Source organism: Alligator sinensis, unplaced genomic scaffold (assembly GCF_000455745.1).
Source record: "Alligator sinensis unplaced genomic scaffold, ASM45574v1 scaffold667_1, whole genome shotgun sequence".
NCBI lineage: Eukaryota > Metazoa > Chordata > Crocodylia > Alligatoridae > Alligator > Alligator sinensis.
The window spans coordinates 273,483-289,325 of record NW_005842636.1 but is presented as its reverse complement, the minus strand read 5'-3'; the positions used below and the strand labels follow the sequence as shown (position 1 = coordinate 289,325).

The window sequence follows — 15,843 nt, the reverse complement described above, 5'->3', positions numbered from 1 at the left end:
TCTTTCCCTTTCCATTACATACTCGCCCCCCTCCCTCAAATTCTTCCTTCTCCAGGAGAGGAGTTGCTAGGAGCCCCTCCAGCTCCTACCATAGCTTTAACTTGACCATGTAAGCAGTCTATCTTAATGAGACTGTCTTCACACCCCCTTCTGGGGGAATCAGCCCTGCCTTTACCAAAGTCTGGTTAGACCCTGTTTTGATAATGGCTCACACTATTCATCCTGCCACAGACAGCTATTACAGACAGTTTGGCCCAAACTCTCTCCTTGGATATTCTCCCCAGACTGCAATCCAGCATCTCCACCAGGGAGGTTTCTCGTGACCCTTGATGACTTCCTTTAACCTCTCTCTGCATGTTGGCCTCAGGTATATATAGGTGTGGATTTGTCAAGCACTCCCTCGCTATATGTCCTTTCTTTCCACACCAGAAACAGGTGATCCCTCCAGTCTAGAGGGTGGTTGACTTAAGCTCTTACTTTCTCAGTCTCCCTGCCGCTCTGTTGGTTTGGTATTCAGAGAGACCCAGCCTTATCACTCTTTTCATGGGTTGCCTCATCTTGGGCACAGTCAAAATCCTCCATCAGCTGCAATGCTTCCCATGATGTTTTTGGGCAATGGCGGCTTACTCATCTTTGTGTGTTTTCTTCTAGATCTCCCAAGAATTGCTGAAGTAAAATAGTATCTATAATCTTTTCCCTAGACATCACAGCAGATCTTATCCATCTATCCAAGAGGTCTGTCAGCTTCTGAAGAAGTACCCTGGGAGACTTGTCCTTTTTCTTTTTGTGTGCTTGAAACAACTGGAGATATCCCTCAGGCGTGATGCCCAGGTGATATAAAATCTCTTTCTTCACTCAATCTTAATCCTGAGCATCAAGGCAAGACATTGCCCAATACATAGCCTGGGCCTACCTGACCAATAGTAGCTCCAATTTAGCTCCCCACTTAGCCCTGACAGTCCTCAGTGGCCCCTTTTGGGATAAGCTAACTTAACAGTCCTTCCGAAGGAACAGTCTCCAGTCCAAAATGGAAAACTCAATAAAAAATGTAACTAAAATGCCAGCTGCTGCTGCTTCTGCATGCTTTGAGATACTTCCTTGGGGCAGTTGCTCCTTGGCTGAGCTTTTTCCCAACTTGGCCCTTTTACATCATTGGTCCCAGGCACCTGGAGGTCAGCTGGCCCTCTGGCCCTTCACTGCTCCAAGCCACATTGTTGGGGATACTTCCAGGCAAGCTGCCATGCCATCCCTATCACCAAGCCTTCTTCAGAGGATTTCACAATCCTGAGGCAGAGTCCCCTTGTATAGGGCTCTTTTGGCCCTACAGGGGAAAAGGTGCTGCTGAGGCTGGTGCCCCCAAAACCGGATCCCTCCCCACACAACCATCTTCCCTGGCTGCATCTGACTTGGGTCCAGTTTCCTTACAGCTGTCCTCACTGGCACCTTCCTTATTTGCCATGGCATCCAGTGCAAGCACCCTGCATAGTGCGGTGCTCCTCCAACCCCCACACAGCACAGCTAGGTCAGCTGCCACATCCCCGACTGCCTGCTTGCCCTTTCTGGAGAGTCCCTCCAATGCCTTCTTTTCCCTCATGTTTCAGATGCCTGCTGGTAGCCCCTCTTCAGAGCCAAAAGTACTCCTGCCAGTCTGCTGCACTCCAGTCCGGAGGAAGACACTGCTCCAGAAGTGTTGTGCCTGAGCTGGCTTTCTGCCCATATTCACTGCCTTTGTTGAGGTGAGTGACAGGGGTGGGTTATCTCTTGGGCCCTCTCCTCCCTGACTACTCTCCTTTCTCCCTTTATAAAAGTACTATCTAAATGTGCAGTACCTCAAGTTACTGCGCAGTGGTGCCAGCACATGGTTATTTAGTGAAACTTACTGTGCATTAGTCTAATAACACTGCACAGTAGGCCACTAGCACGGTTTTTGCTGTGATATTATGCTACTGCACAGTGTTATTAGGCTAGTGTGCAGTAAGCATCTCATGTAGATGCTCCCTGAATGACCTAAACCACAGTAAATTTCAAACTTTTTTCCAATTTTGTGAAAAAAAATGACAGCAGTTAAGCTTCTCTATACCCTTCTTAAAATGTGCTGTCCAGAACTGCACACAATACTCCAGCTGAGACCTAACCAGCACTGGAGGTGGGGTGGGGGGTGGGAAGGAGTCAGTTTTGGTAAAGCCAAGTACTAGAATACACCCATGCAGGGATCAGTGTGAATAAAATATAACTTCTTGGTATGTCAGCCTTAATTAATAATAATAGTTTTTAATATTTTACAATGTACCTTCCCACTGTCTACTTTTCAAGGAAAAAATAATTGGGTTCATAATTCTAAATATCAAAGAATTAAAAAAAAAAAAAGTAACGAAGTACCTGAAAAACACCTGAATCTATCCCCACAGCCATCCTCTGTTGGGCATCCTCTTGTGGGAACACACTGTTGTGTTTCAAAGGCATCTCCAGAACATGGGTTTCCCCCATATTGACCATAAACAGCTACTGTTCGTCTGCGAATCTGAATGCAAATCAAGAGAAACTATTAGAAAATGTAAGCCTGAAGCAGAAATAATAGGCTTCATCATGACTGCTCTACCAATTTTATTTTGCAATGAACATGTTAACAAACATGTTTGCTATACTGCACCATAACAACAAACTGATAAAAAATAAAAGGAAGGAGTCTACTAAGTTGAGAACTCTTCTACAATCTAGGTGCTGAAGGGAGTCAGTTGGAACCGCATGAACCGTTTCAGTTTCATTTTGTATTTCTAAGTGGTGACAATCACTCTTGGAACTAATCTCGCAAAACTGAACTAACACAGCCTTCACTCCCAAAGGAAACCAACTGCAAAGGAATGTTATAAAAAGCAAACCAGGCATTATGTATTTTTTCATCTCATGAAAGATTCAGGTTTGTTTGAAGGCTTGTGAGAAGAAAAGTACTTAATCTGATCCCATCCATCTATCCCTTTGATTTCTCAGAGGCAGTAAGGCACATTTGCTTCCCACATGAGAAGAAGTACCAAAGACAGAAAGTACTTTTAACAATATACCTGAGTTTTAGTACAGCCATCGCATTCAGACCAGGGGCCAAAAGGATTCCAGCGACAGTGGACAGGGGAAGGACTGGTTGGTTTGTTTGTTTTTTTGCATTGTTAAAACAAAAAGGGAAAAATCTGTCAGGAATTATGACATCACTGCTGAAGTCAAGCTTTCAGAGAGGAAATTTTGTTTAAAACATGGGGTTAAAAATCCGTGGGATTCATTTAACCTGCAGGAGGAGAGTCAAACGGTCAGGCTACAGGTCAGGTAGGAGGCACTTTCTCTGAGGAGTCATATGCTAGCACTGACCAGACAGAAGCCATCCAGCATGAGCTGGATTGTGCCTGAAGGGCACAGCTCTGTGTCACAGGGCACAGAGAGGCCAGGTTGCAGTAGGAGCTTAGCTAGAGTTCTTATGAAGCACTTCAGGTTGTGGTTGCTCATCCGTTCCTGTCACTGACTCAGGACCAGTTTTTCTGGCTTGGTCAGAAAGGAGTAAAGCAGTGCCCCACACTGTACATCAACCATGTCTATGTATCCAACTCTGTATTAGATACACTAAACATACATTTCCCTCTTCGGCATGAAATGTTTTATACTCACCTTGAAAAAACTGGAAAGAAGCCTGCGATTTCCATCAGAAGGAAAATCTCAAAAACCTGAAAAAGAAGGCAAGACAATGGACCTGCTTTGTACTGCTTTTTCTTTTAGTGTGTGTACATGCTCTGGGCAACTCTGCAGTCCTTACTCCAGCCAAACTCTTTAGTAAATAAATAAGAACATAATTCCTAACAAGGATCTGAAATCAGCATAGTCTCCTCCACTCCCTTTTCTTGTCTTTCTGCTTTCTTGCACTTTTGTCCCATTACACACTTCTCAGCCAACCGTGAATTAATATTTCATTGGATTCAATGTGTGCATTTCACTGGTAGAAATTCATTAAGCGATTGTCTTACCTTCATTTTAGGAGAAATGCTCCGCTACCCAGCAACTGCTGGGGAAGAAGTGTACCTTGGCTGGGGGCAATTCAGCAGCAGGCAGATTCTGTCTGTCTGCCTCTGGTTCTTCTGGAGTCTGACTGCCTTGCTATGTTGTGTTTTTTTTTTTCACAGAAGGGCTGAGTAATGCTAAGGAATTTTAATTTTAACCCATCTAGTCCTCTCTAGGGATACAAAGAGCCTGTTCTTGGAGCAGCTCAGTCTCTTAAACAGACAACTATACATGTAGATCAAGACTTTGCTGGATTTGCACAAAGCTGTGGGAATAGCTCCTTGGAAGAACTTGGCTTCCTTTTCTTATCTTCTGTGTCACAGGGTCACAACTGAACAGCAGTTTTCAGTGATCACAGGCCAGTTCTCATCCAACAAACCCAGAACAGCTCCATTCCTTAGAAGCAGCTTTACTTTTGCTTTAAACCTGAATCAGTGGACGCAGTTACATGAGATGCTAAATGCGCAGTAGCATCACTAAACAGGCACAGTAGTGCCAGTTATTGTGCACTGATTTAGTACTTGGTTATACAAGTACTAAACTTAATATGCCATAACTATGACACATAAATTAACCTGTAGATGCACCTAATGAGGTTAGGTTCTGGCCATAGATCTCTGATAAGCACTATTCCACCCATCTGCTCCTGCTTCCATACTCACCATTCCCTTGTTTATACAGGAAACCCCCACTATTTGCGGGTTTAGCATTCATGGTTTCAAATATTTGCGAATGCTGAACCTGCATCTTAAATATGCTTACAGGGACATACTCCTTGGGAGCTCCGCACTTGCCGCTGCTGGGCTCCCACCACCGCCCTGGGCCCCCGCCACCACCCCGAGCCCCTGCCGCTGCTGCTGGGCTCCCACCATAGCCAGCATAGCTGTGTTCCCCACCCCAGCCACCAAGGGCACTGCGTTCATGATGTTCATGAACGCAGTGCTGTATTCGCGGATTTTGCCATTTACAGGGACGTATCTCAAGAACATATCCCCCGCAAATGGCGAGAGTCACACCTAAGGATTGCATTAGTCTTAGCAACATACTGCAGATCCCCTGGTGAGGCTAATGTGAGGTCATCCCCAGCAGTCACTCTCCATAACAAGGCTACAGTCTCAAGAGCAGCTATGTGGCACATCCTAAACTGGCTTCACTGAAGCATGCTCACAGAAACCAGTGAATGGAGCATGCTCAGGAACATGCAGTGTAGGCATCCCTTTCTCTCTGTCTCGACTCTCTTGCCTGAATTCCCTTTCACTTTTTCTGTTCTTTTCTTGCACTGGGCTCTGTCCTCTTCAAAAGCTGCCTCTAATCCAGTATCACCATCAAAAAGCCACAGCTAGGAAAATGTCCATTGATTTATTTTTGCAGAAAGTGGGTAAAGCTTATATGAAGTCAAAATGTATTCCCCTTCAAAAAACTGCTGGGATGATGCAGGCTAGTTTGTACACTTGAGTGCAATCCAACAGAGAGCCATTTAGTGCCTGGTGTTTTCTCTAACTGAAGATACTTGGGCACTGCAATCAAGTCACCCTTTAATCTTCTTTTTTTGATAGAGTAAACAGATTGAGCTCTTAAAGGCCATGTCTACATGGTACATTTACCTTGGTCCAGAGCAGCAACCTCAACCAAGCCATGCTGCTCCAGTTGGGCTATCTTTGTTTCTGGGCTAGGAGCTGGATAACTGGCATTTTTGTCACTCAACAGTGCTAGTTAGTCTATCCCAGTAGTTAACCTTTTTAGATGCAAGGCTCGTCTTAGGGAATGCCAGCTCTTAAGTTTTTACTAGTTTTTGACTACAAAAAATAATAGAGCAATTCTTCTGTTTCAAAGATCTCAGATCACAACAGGTCAGAATTTTTTTGGACACTATGGATTCCTATTTGAAATCTCTGGATTTATCTTGTGAATTGTGTGAGTTTTTTGCAAACCTAATAGTGCTAATATTGTATGGCACCCTGTAGCACCCTTAAAAGGATCTCGTGACAGCCTGGTTGATAATCTCTAGTCAAGCAAAATGCTATACAGATGTAACTACCTGGCTTCCAATGTAGAAGGCAGCCAATGCAAAGCAGCACAGGATGTTCAAGGATGCCACTCTGGAGCGTGTATTTATCAGGCATAATTTACTTGTATAAATTTACCATCTACATGTGGCCTAAATCAGGGGTGGCCAATTTGTGGCAGGCATCTCACAAGAGGCATGGGTAGCCTTTGTGTGTTGTATGCAACAGATCAGGGAGGAGACAGGCAGCGCAGTGGCAGATAGGGCAGGAAGCAGAGCAGCAGATCAAGCAAGGAGCACAGGGCAGGAAGTAGAAAATAGGGCAGCAGATTAGGCAGGAGAAAGTGATCAGAGTGACACTCAGGGTGGGCATGAGGCTAATTTGTGGCAAACCTGCCACTGGTCTAAATCATGCCATTTCTTTAGCCCTTTGTCAGTTTTGATGATATTTTCTGCACCCTTTCCAGTTTTTGAGCATCGTTTTTAAAGTAAGGACACACAAAGTGTACATATTTCAGTACTGGTCTCATTGGTTGCCTATACATGTGCTTGGAGGTGGGGAGGGGTAGGGGAAGGGCATTCTAATTAGAGCAGTTCCTGGAGAGCTGCTTTAATTAAAATGCCTTATTGTCATGTATATTAAACCCCCATGGGTACATGTACATGCCACGATATTTGCCCTTTCAGGCGCTGCAACTGAAATAATGAATAACACTTTCCCACCAGCAAATTTCCAGATCCATGGAGAGCCTTAGAGGCAGATGACATGGCTCTGTGGGCCAGACGTGATAAAGTATCATTTTTCACAGCATGCTAATATGCCCTGGCATGCCCTTTGGGGATCACTGATCTAAGGGTGGTATTAGCCTTAACATTGTACTGGCAGCTTATGCCAATGTGCTTATTTGTTAAGACCCCAAAGTCCCCCATCTGGTAGGTACGGCCTGTGTTCCTTGCTCCTGGATGATTTCTTGTTCAGTTCCCAGGTCTGAGGTTATGTTGCATTGTTTAGGTCAGAGATGATAATGAGATGTTTGCTAGATGAAATCAGTTTCAAAGCCACCGTAACAGGAGCAGGAGCTTCCTTCAAAGACTCTTGTGGTGATCCATGCTGCCTAAGGAAGTCTTTACTTTGTCTGGTTTATACCTTTGGGTTCTCTTTCAGTCTTTATTTCCCCTGTTATCAGGGGCAGTTTGCTTATTGGGCTAAGTACAGACGGTCAAAAAGCCCGAGGCTGAATTGATTCAATATTTGCAGGTTAGTCTTAGCTGTGTAGACTGAATGTGACAGGGCAGTAAGCATGCCCTGCCATGGAACACCAACAGAACAAAGAAGGAAGTGAAACTTACCGAGGCAGAGAGCACGGGGAAAGAAGATGCAGTGAGCATGGACAAGGGAAAAGACGGACAAAAACCTTGGATAGTAATTAAGGCAATTAGCTGTGTGAGCTGGGAGAACAGAGAATGGAATGTCGCCACCGCAGACGCAGCTGACCGGCACAGGGATTTAAAAGAGAGCCAAGCAGGCAGTTGGCTCCTCTCTGGGGAAGGGAGCAGCACGCAGGGGAGCTTGGTGAGGCCAGAAGGCATGAAGACTGAGAGTGCACCACAAACTTACCTGAATGATCAAGGTGACAAGGAAGCTCTCACAGCACAACCAGTGAGTGTGGGTCTGGTGGGAGTGGGACTTCATCCTGGGAATCTGAGGGAGGATGAAAAAGAAGCAGACCTGAGTTGTGAGTTAGGACCAGTGGCCTGAGACGATCCTTCCCTGAAGCCATGGGAAAGACAAAGGAACTGTGTAACCTTATATTGTGCCCCATGAGCAGAGACCATGGCCAGAGACTGGCAATATAGACTTTGGGTGAGGCAGCACCAAGAGATTTGACTTGCATAAAACAGACGGAATGAGATCTACGTAAGAACATTTGGTGTGGTAAGGACAGGGTATGGGGACGGTGGAGCCCTGTGAAAAGGAGACCTAATCCAAAGTTGCAGGACTTTACACATGCGTTGTCCCTCAGGGCAGTCTACATGTTGGGATCCTTCTATAACATTTAAGTTGTGGTGGGCAAGATAAGAGGGAAGGAGGCTGCAAATTTCATTGGGGTAAGATGTGGTCTTCCACACTGAACCAATAAGCAAGTGAACAGACATTCACTTTTGATTCTGAAAATGCAGCCACATGCCTGAAGTGGCCCAGACCAGAAGCTGGGGGGTGTCAGGGCACAGTTCCCTGCTCTGCTGGATCAGACAACTTGGGTCAAGGCTAGCTGGCCCACCCTGCAAGCCAGGAGTTACAGGGGTGGGAGGGAATGGGTTGTGGGAGAGGTGCAAAGCAACCTGGGATGCTGGGGGACTGTGAGTGAACTTGAATCTGAAGGGGATCTGGGTTCAATAAATGGATTCAACCTATCAGTTCAGTCTGATACTACATTCATCCATCCAGTTTACCTTCTGGCTATTTTGAAAGTCGTCTTTGTGCACTGAACTTCTGTTGTGTTACAGATTTGAACCAGTTTCTGATCACTTTTACCAGTTTACATGTAATTTCTGTCCCTAGCCTTAAAGAACAATTGTATAAAAACTGAGCCTGGATTTAAGGATTCGGCCCTCTTTGCAAAGAATGCAGATGACAATTGCTGAACCTGTTGTCTTTCTAGACGTACACACTCATCCTGGAGTTGTTTCCCTAGCGCAACTGGAGATTTCAATAACCTTAAGTGAATTATTAGACATAATACCCCCAAGGTAAGTAAATATGGCATCATATGATCAAAGACAGAAATGTCAGGTTAAGCATAAAGATGGCCACCTGGAAACTGACAAACAATTCTGACCATTTTTGTATGTCTTGTCTTTTTATCTACAGAAAATAAGACCAGCATTCACTGCTCTTTCATAATGTTAAGCTACTATCCAGGGAGTCCCCAGGGTTGCAATGGCCAGCAAGATCAAATGGTAGTTTTTTGGATAAACTGCTTACTAGTCTTTTTAAAATATGTCCTCAGGCATAATAGACTGAAAATAAACTTGGATGTTTTTAGATTGTTCAGAATCCAACAGTAACAAAAGCAAAGAGGTTGAACAGACAAGGAACAAAATAGATTCATGTCAAGACAAGCCTTGAATATCTCAGAGGACTGAGATTCCGCAATTCTTGCAGCAGCTTACACAACCAACTGTTAGGTTATCAGTCTGTTTTAGGGACCAAAATGTGATTTACTTTGCTCTGCAATGGATGTGGTTGATTCTTTTTTTTTTATCTCCTACACACTTAAACTGTAGATCATTAAGAGTCTTAGATTATTGTTTTCTACATTTGCACATTTGTTAAAACATAACCTTCTTAGAGTTTGATAATACTTTACTTGCATTGTATCTCTTTTCATCAGGAATTGTAGAGCACCTATCGCAATACGGCCTGGCCCATTGAAGGGCATCCACGGTATTGCTGTAATACAAATAAATAATTAAACAAGTCACTCTGGAAGATGTCCATTGGATAGAACTCTCCTGGGAAAGTAATGGGGGCTAGACATACAGAAGACATAAAATTGGCTCCTGTGAGTCACATTTCTAAGAGGGCTCTGCTCCCACTTAGGCTCATTTAAGACAGATTTTTCCAAAATATTCAACACCCAACAGCTTCCACAAGGACACTCTAGGCACATCTATATGTCACACTATATTGCTGTAGCGATGCACTATGTCACTATAGTGACATGCTGTGGTGACATAGCAATCACATGCTTCTATACGTTGCTGGCAGCTACTTCGCCATAGCAGTGCACTCCCTGGTTTTAGCATACCGCTATGGCGAAGTAGCAGCTAAGAATCCCTGTACTATGAGTACGGCGCAGTATGGGTGATTACTAAAGCACGGTGTAGTAAAAACATTGCCATAGGGCGACATGTAGGCATGTACTTTGTTGGTCAAACCAATACAGAAGTCAATGTACCCAGTCTTTTTGAAAATCTGGCTAACCAGTTTGGTTCCTAAATGGTACTGTGTGCTTTGGAAAATCTGGTAGTGGGTAATATTAGTAAAAAGTGATTCTTTTATTGAATTATCTTTAATGTTTGGAATGTAGGTAAAAATTCATTAAAATGCAGTGTTATTTTTTAATGAATAACTACTGCTTCAGCCTGCCATTCTCTAAGGATTTTACACTAGACACATCATGTTGAAGTTAATCTTCCCTATAATCTTAGACCATTTTACTCTTTAAAAGTAAGTCAGAGGATGAAAGAATGTGTAAAATCAGTTTCCCCACCAACATATCCTTTTTTCTGTCACTAAGGCCACATTCTCCTGAAAAAACAAACAAACTGGCATGTCTTGACCCAGTAAAGGGTCTCCACAGGCCAAACAATATGTAAAATTATTCATCTGAGGTAAAATTCATTCCTATACAGAGGACCAACATGAAAGAAGGGGTAAATGCAACTTAGCTGCTAAACAGGATTGATTTTTACCCAAGATTAGTAGAAGTGAAACTGATTTTTATTCTAGCAACTATTTTGCAATAAAAACAAATTTTGTTATAGCAACTCAGTCATTGCCAATAATTGTTGTAGTACATCTAGTGTTCCCCTTTCTCTGCTAAAGACGTGCTGTGAGTAGTTTGGAAAGGAGGCAAAGGACTGACAGTAAGGTAAGACAGGATTTGCCTTGCCCCAAATGAGAATTCCAGCAGTACCAGCATAATGCTTCATTTCCTTGTCTAATGATACTGAGCCCAGTCTGGAGAAGAGATGCAATGTTGCTGTCTGTCTGTGGTATAATTCAAACTGAGGTCAGCCAGTATATAATTACATCAATGATATTTCCTTAGGGGCTTTCAGCCTTTTGTAGGATTGATGCTAAGGTTTCTCAATAGTTTGCAAGGCCGTAATGCCCTTGCACCTTCATTTTTGTCCAAGTTCATTATCCTTTTTGGGCCCAAACACAGTCTGTGCTCTCTGGATTGCTGCTGGTGCCAAGGATCAAATTACTATTGGGTGGAGAAAGAACATGTTGTCATTATGGTTTTAAATTGTGAAACTCACTCTTGCTGAGAGTCTGGATCTCTTTTAGTTGGTTAATGCCATGAGATTTTTTTCTCCTCTTATTGCTTGAAATTACTTGCTTTGTTTATAAGGTATTTGTTACATTTCAAGAATGACTGGAAGTGCTTTGGGGTGCATTTCCATGAAATGTGTCAAATGGCATCAAGGCTGTACTAGCTGCAACACAAATGGGTCTTTCCCGTGGGACACCCTGGCAGAAGATTCTTTATGTCCACTAGATGTGCCGCAGTATTTAGGTAAAACAAAGAAGAGGAACGGGCTGAGAATTCCCTGGTTTGCACACTTTCACGTTAGAAGCTTGAGAGCTTCATTATCATAATTCAATGGCTAATTTGAGTTTGAAGGGATTTGTTGAGATTTAGGTAGTGCATGGACCTTGTTTGTTTACTGCACTTCAGGGAATTTCATGCTTTGTACATGTATTTGCAAACAGGTGTAGCTATTTAGAGCTAAATTTGGATGCAACTCCTAGCTCTGCAAAAGAGTGAGGCAGCTGTTGTGATCCTGGCAGGCTTCAGCTGAGGTGACCTCAATCCATATGCAGCACCTTGCAGCAGATGAAACAACGAGTAATTTTGCACCATGTGGTTATTTGTGTATGCCAATGCTTATTTGTATATGCAGCTGTTTTGCATTTTCTATTACTTTTTTTTGCCTTTATGTACTTGCATTGTCCAGGTGCTCTTTAGCTACTAGTTAAAGAATTGGCCCTAAATGCTTTTTATTATATGTTTAATAGGGGTGTGCGAAATGGGCGGGATTCAATTTGGATTTGGCCCCAATCGGGAACAGTGATTCGATTAATTGATTCAGATCACTATCCCCAATTCGATTGGGCTGAATCCGAATTTAAAGATTCGATGTTGATTTGGAGAATCAGCGGTTCGGCCATAGACACAGCTTTAAATGTTTTTTCTACTTACCTTGAGGTACCAGGTGGCTCGTGAACTCTGTGATGCTGGGGCAGATGGAGCATCCCACAGGAATGCGGCCCTCCCACCCCATCCCCCGCATGCTCAGCAGTGAACCTGGAAGTAGACTGGAATTACTTCCAGTTCATTTCTGGGTCCACCGCCAAGCGTGCCAGGGGGGCCCCCCTGTGCCTCCCTGGCTCAGCAATTGGCCACAGGGAGACCCAGGGTGCCCCCCCAGACCCAGGAGGCACCACTCACCAAGCCAAGAGGTGCGATGGGGCCCCCCCCGTATGGTCCCTAGCGGACCCAGAAGTGGACTGAAAGTGCTTCTGGTCTAGTTCTGGGTCTGCTGCTGAGTGCGCTGGGGAGCCTCCTGCACTCTTGTGGGATGCTCCATCTGTCCCAGCATGGCAGCGATCACGAGCTGCCTGCTATCTTGAGGTATGTAGAAAAAACATTTAAAGCTACGTCTATGTCCAAATCGTCAAATCTTTTCGAATTGATTCAGAGGGTTCTGATTCAATTCGGAGAGATTAAAGTGTCTCCTGATTCGATTCAGAGGTTCAGCCACCGAGTCAGGCTGAATCTCTGCTGAATCAAATCAAGGACCATAGCTTCACACAGCCCTAATGTTTAGCTAGAAATAACATCTTTGATTAGGCCTTCTGTACAAGGATACATTTTTCCTTCATGATTTTGCATGACAAGGTAGGTTAGATGAGGTTTGTCATTTAAGATGGTTACTATAGCTGATGTATCCACTTAGTTATCTTTCTAATTTTGGGGGTTTCTGTAATTTACCTACATGTGGCTAGAGGCTGCAGTCAGTCCATTTAGCTGGGTGAGTTTTAAATAAGATTAAAATAGCAGTGGGCTGTTGTTGCAAAGTACTGTAGGTATGAATTAATTGAGACTGCTCCGACATGTTGGATTTCCAGCATGTCAGAGCAGGCTCCGTGCACGTGTATAGGAGCCCAGTGATGCAGGAGATCCCTTGTGTGTGATGGCTTATGCTTACTCACCATTTCGAAGTGGAATCTTTAATTGGTGCGATTTTGTTATAGCAAAAGTTCCAGTGCCTCCTGTGTCATGGACAAAAGTGCATTATGTGGGTTTTTTGTTTTGTTTGGAAATATTACTTCAAATGGCTAAAAACCAGAACCAGAAAACCAAAAAAGATTTGTTCAAAATGTTTTTGTCAAAATATTTCAGGTTTGCCTTAAATTTCCTTGAAACAAAAATGTAATAAATAACTCTCAGTAAACAAAGCAAGAATCTCTCTATTATGCAGAGCTCAGGAAAGATGGTTGAAAGCAAAGCTTGATGTAAAAAGGAATGTTTTCACAATCAATTTTTCTGATTCCCCCCCCCCCCTCCCCCCGGTGATAGCAGCCTTCTCCAGACCAGCTGAAATTCATCATGAGTTGTCAAGTTGCACAAGAGGCTCATCAGAGTAGTTCTGTCTGAGTTTTTGTAGCTCTTGTTATATGCCCCACGAGACAGGATAAACGTATACTTGTAGCAGTTTCAAAATGGGAAGAGGAGTTGCTGGTGTGGACTGCACAGCTGCTGCTAGCGTGTACTGGTTACGTCTGCATGGCAATGATTTCCAGAGTAACAGCTGCTGTGCAGCACAGATCAGCAGCTCCCCCTCCCCTTTTGAGGCTGCTACAAGAACAGTATATGTTTCTCCAGACCATTTTTCTCATAGGTACATGGTTGGTTTCAACTGAGCCTAAAACACAAGCTTGTAAAAATAAGCTTTTCAAACCATAAGCAGTAGGGCAGATCCTTGTTCGTTGTCAAGGAGAACATGGTGCAACATGGAGTTGGGGAATAGTGTCGTGCATGCAAAGCTGCCATACTTTGCACCCTCTGATTCTTGGTTGGCTGGCTATGTTTTCATGCAGCTCCAGCATAAATCAGAGCAGCCTTCAGGCTGCTATACATTGAATTATCTACCAAGCATCCCAAAAAGTGAATATGACAGCTAGGGCTGAATGAAACCCTGGCTATGGCAGTTAATGTTGGCTATATGTCCCTACCTCAGGCACGAAAGGCATGCCCAATCTATGTTGACGAAGAATTTGCTAATCCTATTCTGGTCTTCCTATTGCTAGGACTTTAGGTTTGGTTCACACCAGCAGGTTGGTTCAAAGGAACAGCACTAGAGTTTAGAATCTCAGCCAATTTATGCCATCACTCTTTTTTAATCAAAACGTTTTTGTAATTGTTTTAATGAGGATACATTTATACTTTATTTTATTACTTTGGATAAATCGTACAACACCATATGGCACTTGTGCTCCTAACAGTGTAGTTACTGCTGTACGGATCCTGACAGGGAAATTGACTGGAAACTTAAAAAAAAACCCCAAAAGCAAAACTGACTAATTCTTCTCCATAGTCCTCCAGAGGCAGCATTCATTCTAAATTTTCTTCTACTCTTAGCTCATTCTGTGTTCATTGGGATGGTGGACCCCTGAGCAAGAATAAAACTGTTATGTTTCTAAACTAGGAAGATGACCTATGGAGCAGTTTATAGCTAAAAAATATTGTTGCATGGTTCTGTTGAGACTTCAAGCTAGCAAGTGGTTTGGAGGTTTTTGAAAGATAAAAATGAAAGATGTCAACATAAAATAATTTCCAAGAATAGAAAGTGCAAATTTAGAGACCCCAAGTGAGATTTGGGGCTCATTATGCTCTTGTACATGTCAGGCATGTTAAAGAGATGCTTAAGCCTGTTTTTAAAGGATTGTACCATGCCTTCAAAGCACAGACAGAACTAGGGACATTGCAGATACTGAGGATGTTGCTACAGCAGGGGATCCAAGCAGCACTAGACCTGAAAAAGGCACAATGATTGTCTTCTTGCTACAATGAAATCATTAACAACATTTCTGTAAAACTGGGTAGGAGTCAGTCAGAAACATCTTTTGCTTAAGGATTAGTTTTTCACATTATAGTAAAATAAGTAGGCCAGATTTACTCAGATTTTCTGTGGTGCTTTTACTGTGGAACACAACCTGTATTATTCGCCTCTCCCATGAAGCCACTCAGTAGCGTAACTAAGGGTGGGCGAGAGGGGCATCAGCCCTGGGCACTAATTTAAAAAGGTCACCAAATTTCCCCCCACCCCCACAAAGTCCATGCCCCGGCAGCAAGAGCCCTGGCAACAATGCCCATGGTATTGTTCTTGCAGAAGCAGCAGCAGCAGGTGTACAGACACAAATGCTGGGCCCAAACCCTGCTTGCTATACCACTGAAGCCACTTTTAGGTTGCCTGTGCCCAGTATGTGTTAAAACACAACTCATATGTTAACTAGTACAATCATAAATTCTGGTACAGATACTACAGAAATGTTCTTTTCAGGACTGTGATCATTTGGGTCTTGCTTTGGCTGAAATGTACAGTCATTGTCTTCTAACACACATCATGTTTTGTTACCTAAAAATGTATTATTAAAGAAACTTTTGGACACTTATCTTGCTAGGATCCTTTGAGCCTAGCTGACGTCCTGCCCTTGGGCAGGGGGGCTGGACTCGATGATGTTCCAAGGTCCCTTTCAGCCCTAATGTGTATGAAATCTATGAAATATTTGTGGATACATACATCCTCAGCCCTTTCCTTGTTGTCTGTACAAGGAAACGGGGAAACTGGTTAATTTAGTTTACTAGACTTTCAGGCCAAGGTTTCCAAGGTATTTAGTACCCAAAATGGCAAAGACATGCCTAATTAAATCAAAGGGAGCTGGGCACTTGTGAAAATCCTACTAGGTGCCTATCTGCATCTTTGTGTTTAAATATCTTTGA

At 43.4% G+C, this 15,843-nt stretch overlaps 1 protein-coding gene across 1 annotated transcript in view; it reads right to left on the bottom strand.

Moving 5' to 3' along the window:
• C7 (complement C7) overlaps positions 1 to 4,165 on the bottom strand; it is a 54,409-nt gene extending 50,244 nt beyond the window's left edge. Inside the window, exons 1-4 of the mRNA XM_006033462.3 lie at positions 4,005 to 4,165; positions 3,652 to 3,707; positions 3,060 to 3,132; positions 2,380 to 2,521 (exon numbers count right to left, since the gene is read on the bottom strand). Of these exons, the coding sequence (XP_006033524.1) occupies positions 2,380 to 2,521; positions 3,060 to 3,132; positions 3,652 to 3,707; positions 4,005 to 4,010 (277 nt within the window). The 5' untranslated portion in view covers positions 4,011 to 4,165. The remainder of the gene's footprint in view (positions 1 to 2,379; positions 2,522 to 3,059; positions 3,133 to 3,651; positions 3,708 to 4,004) is intronic.
• Between the last annotated feature and the right edge of the window lie 11,678 nt (positions 4,166 to 15,843).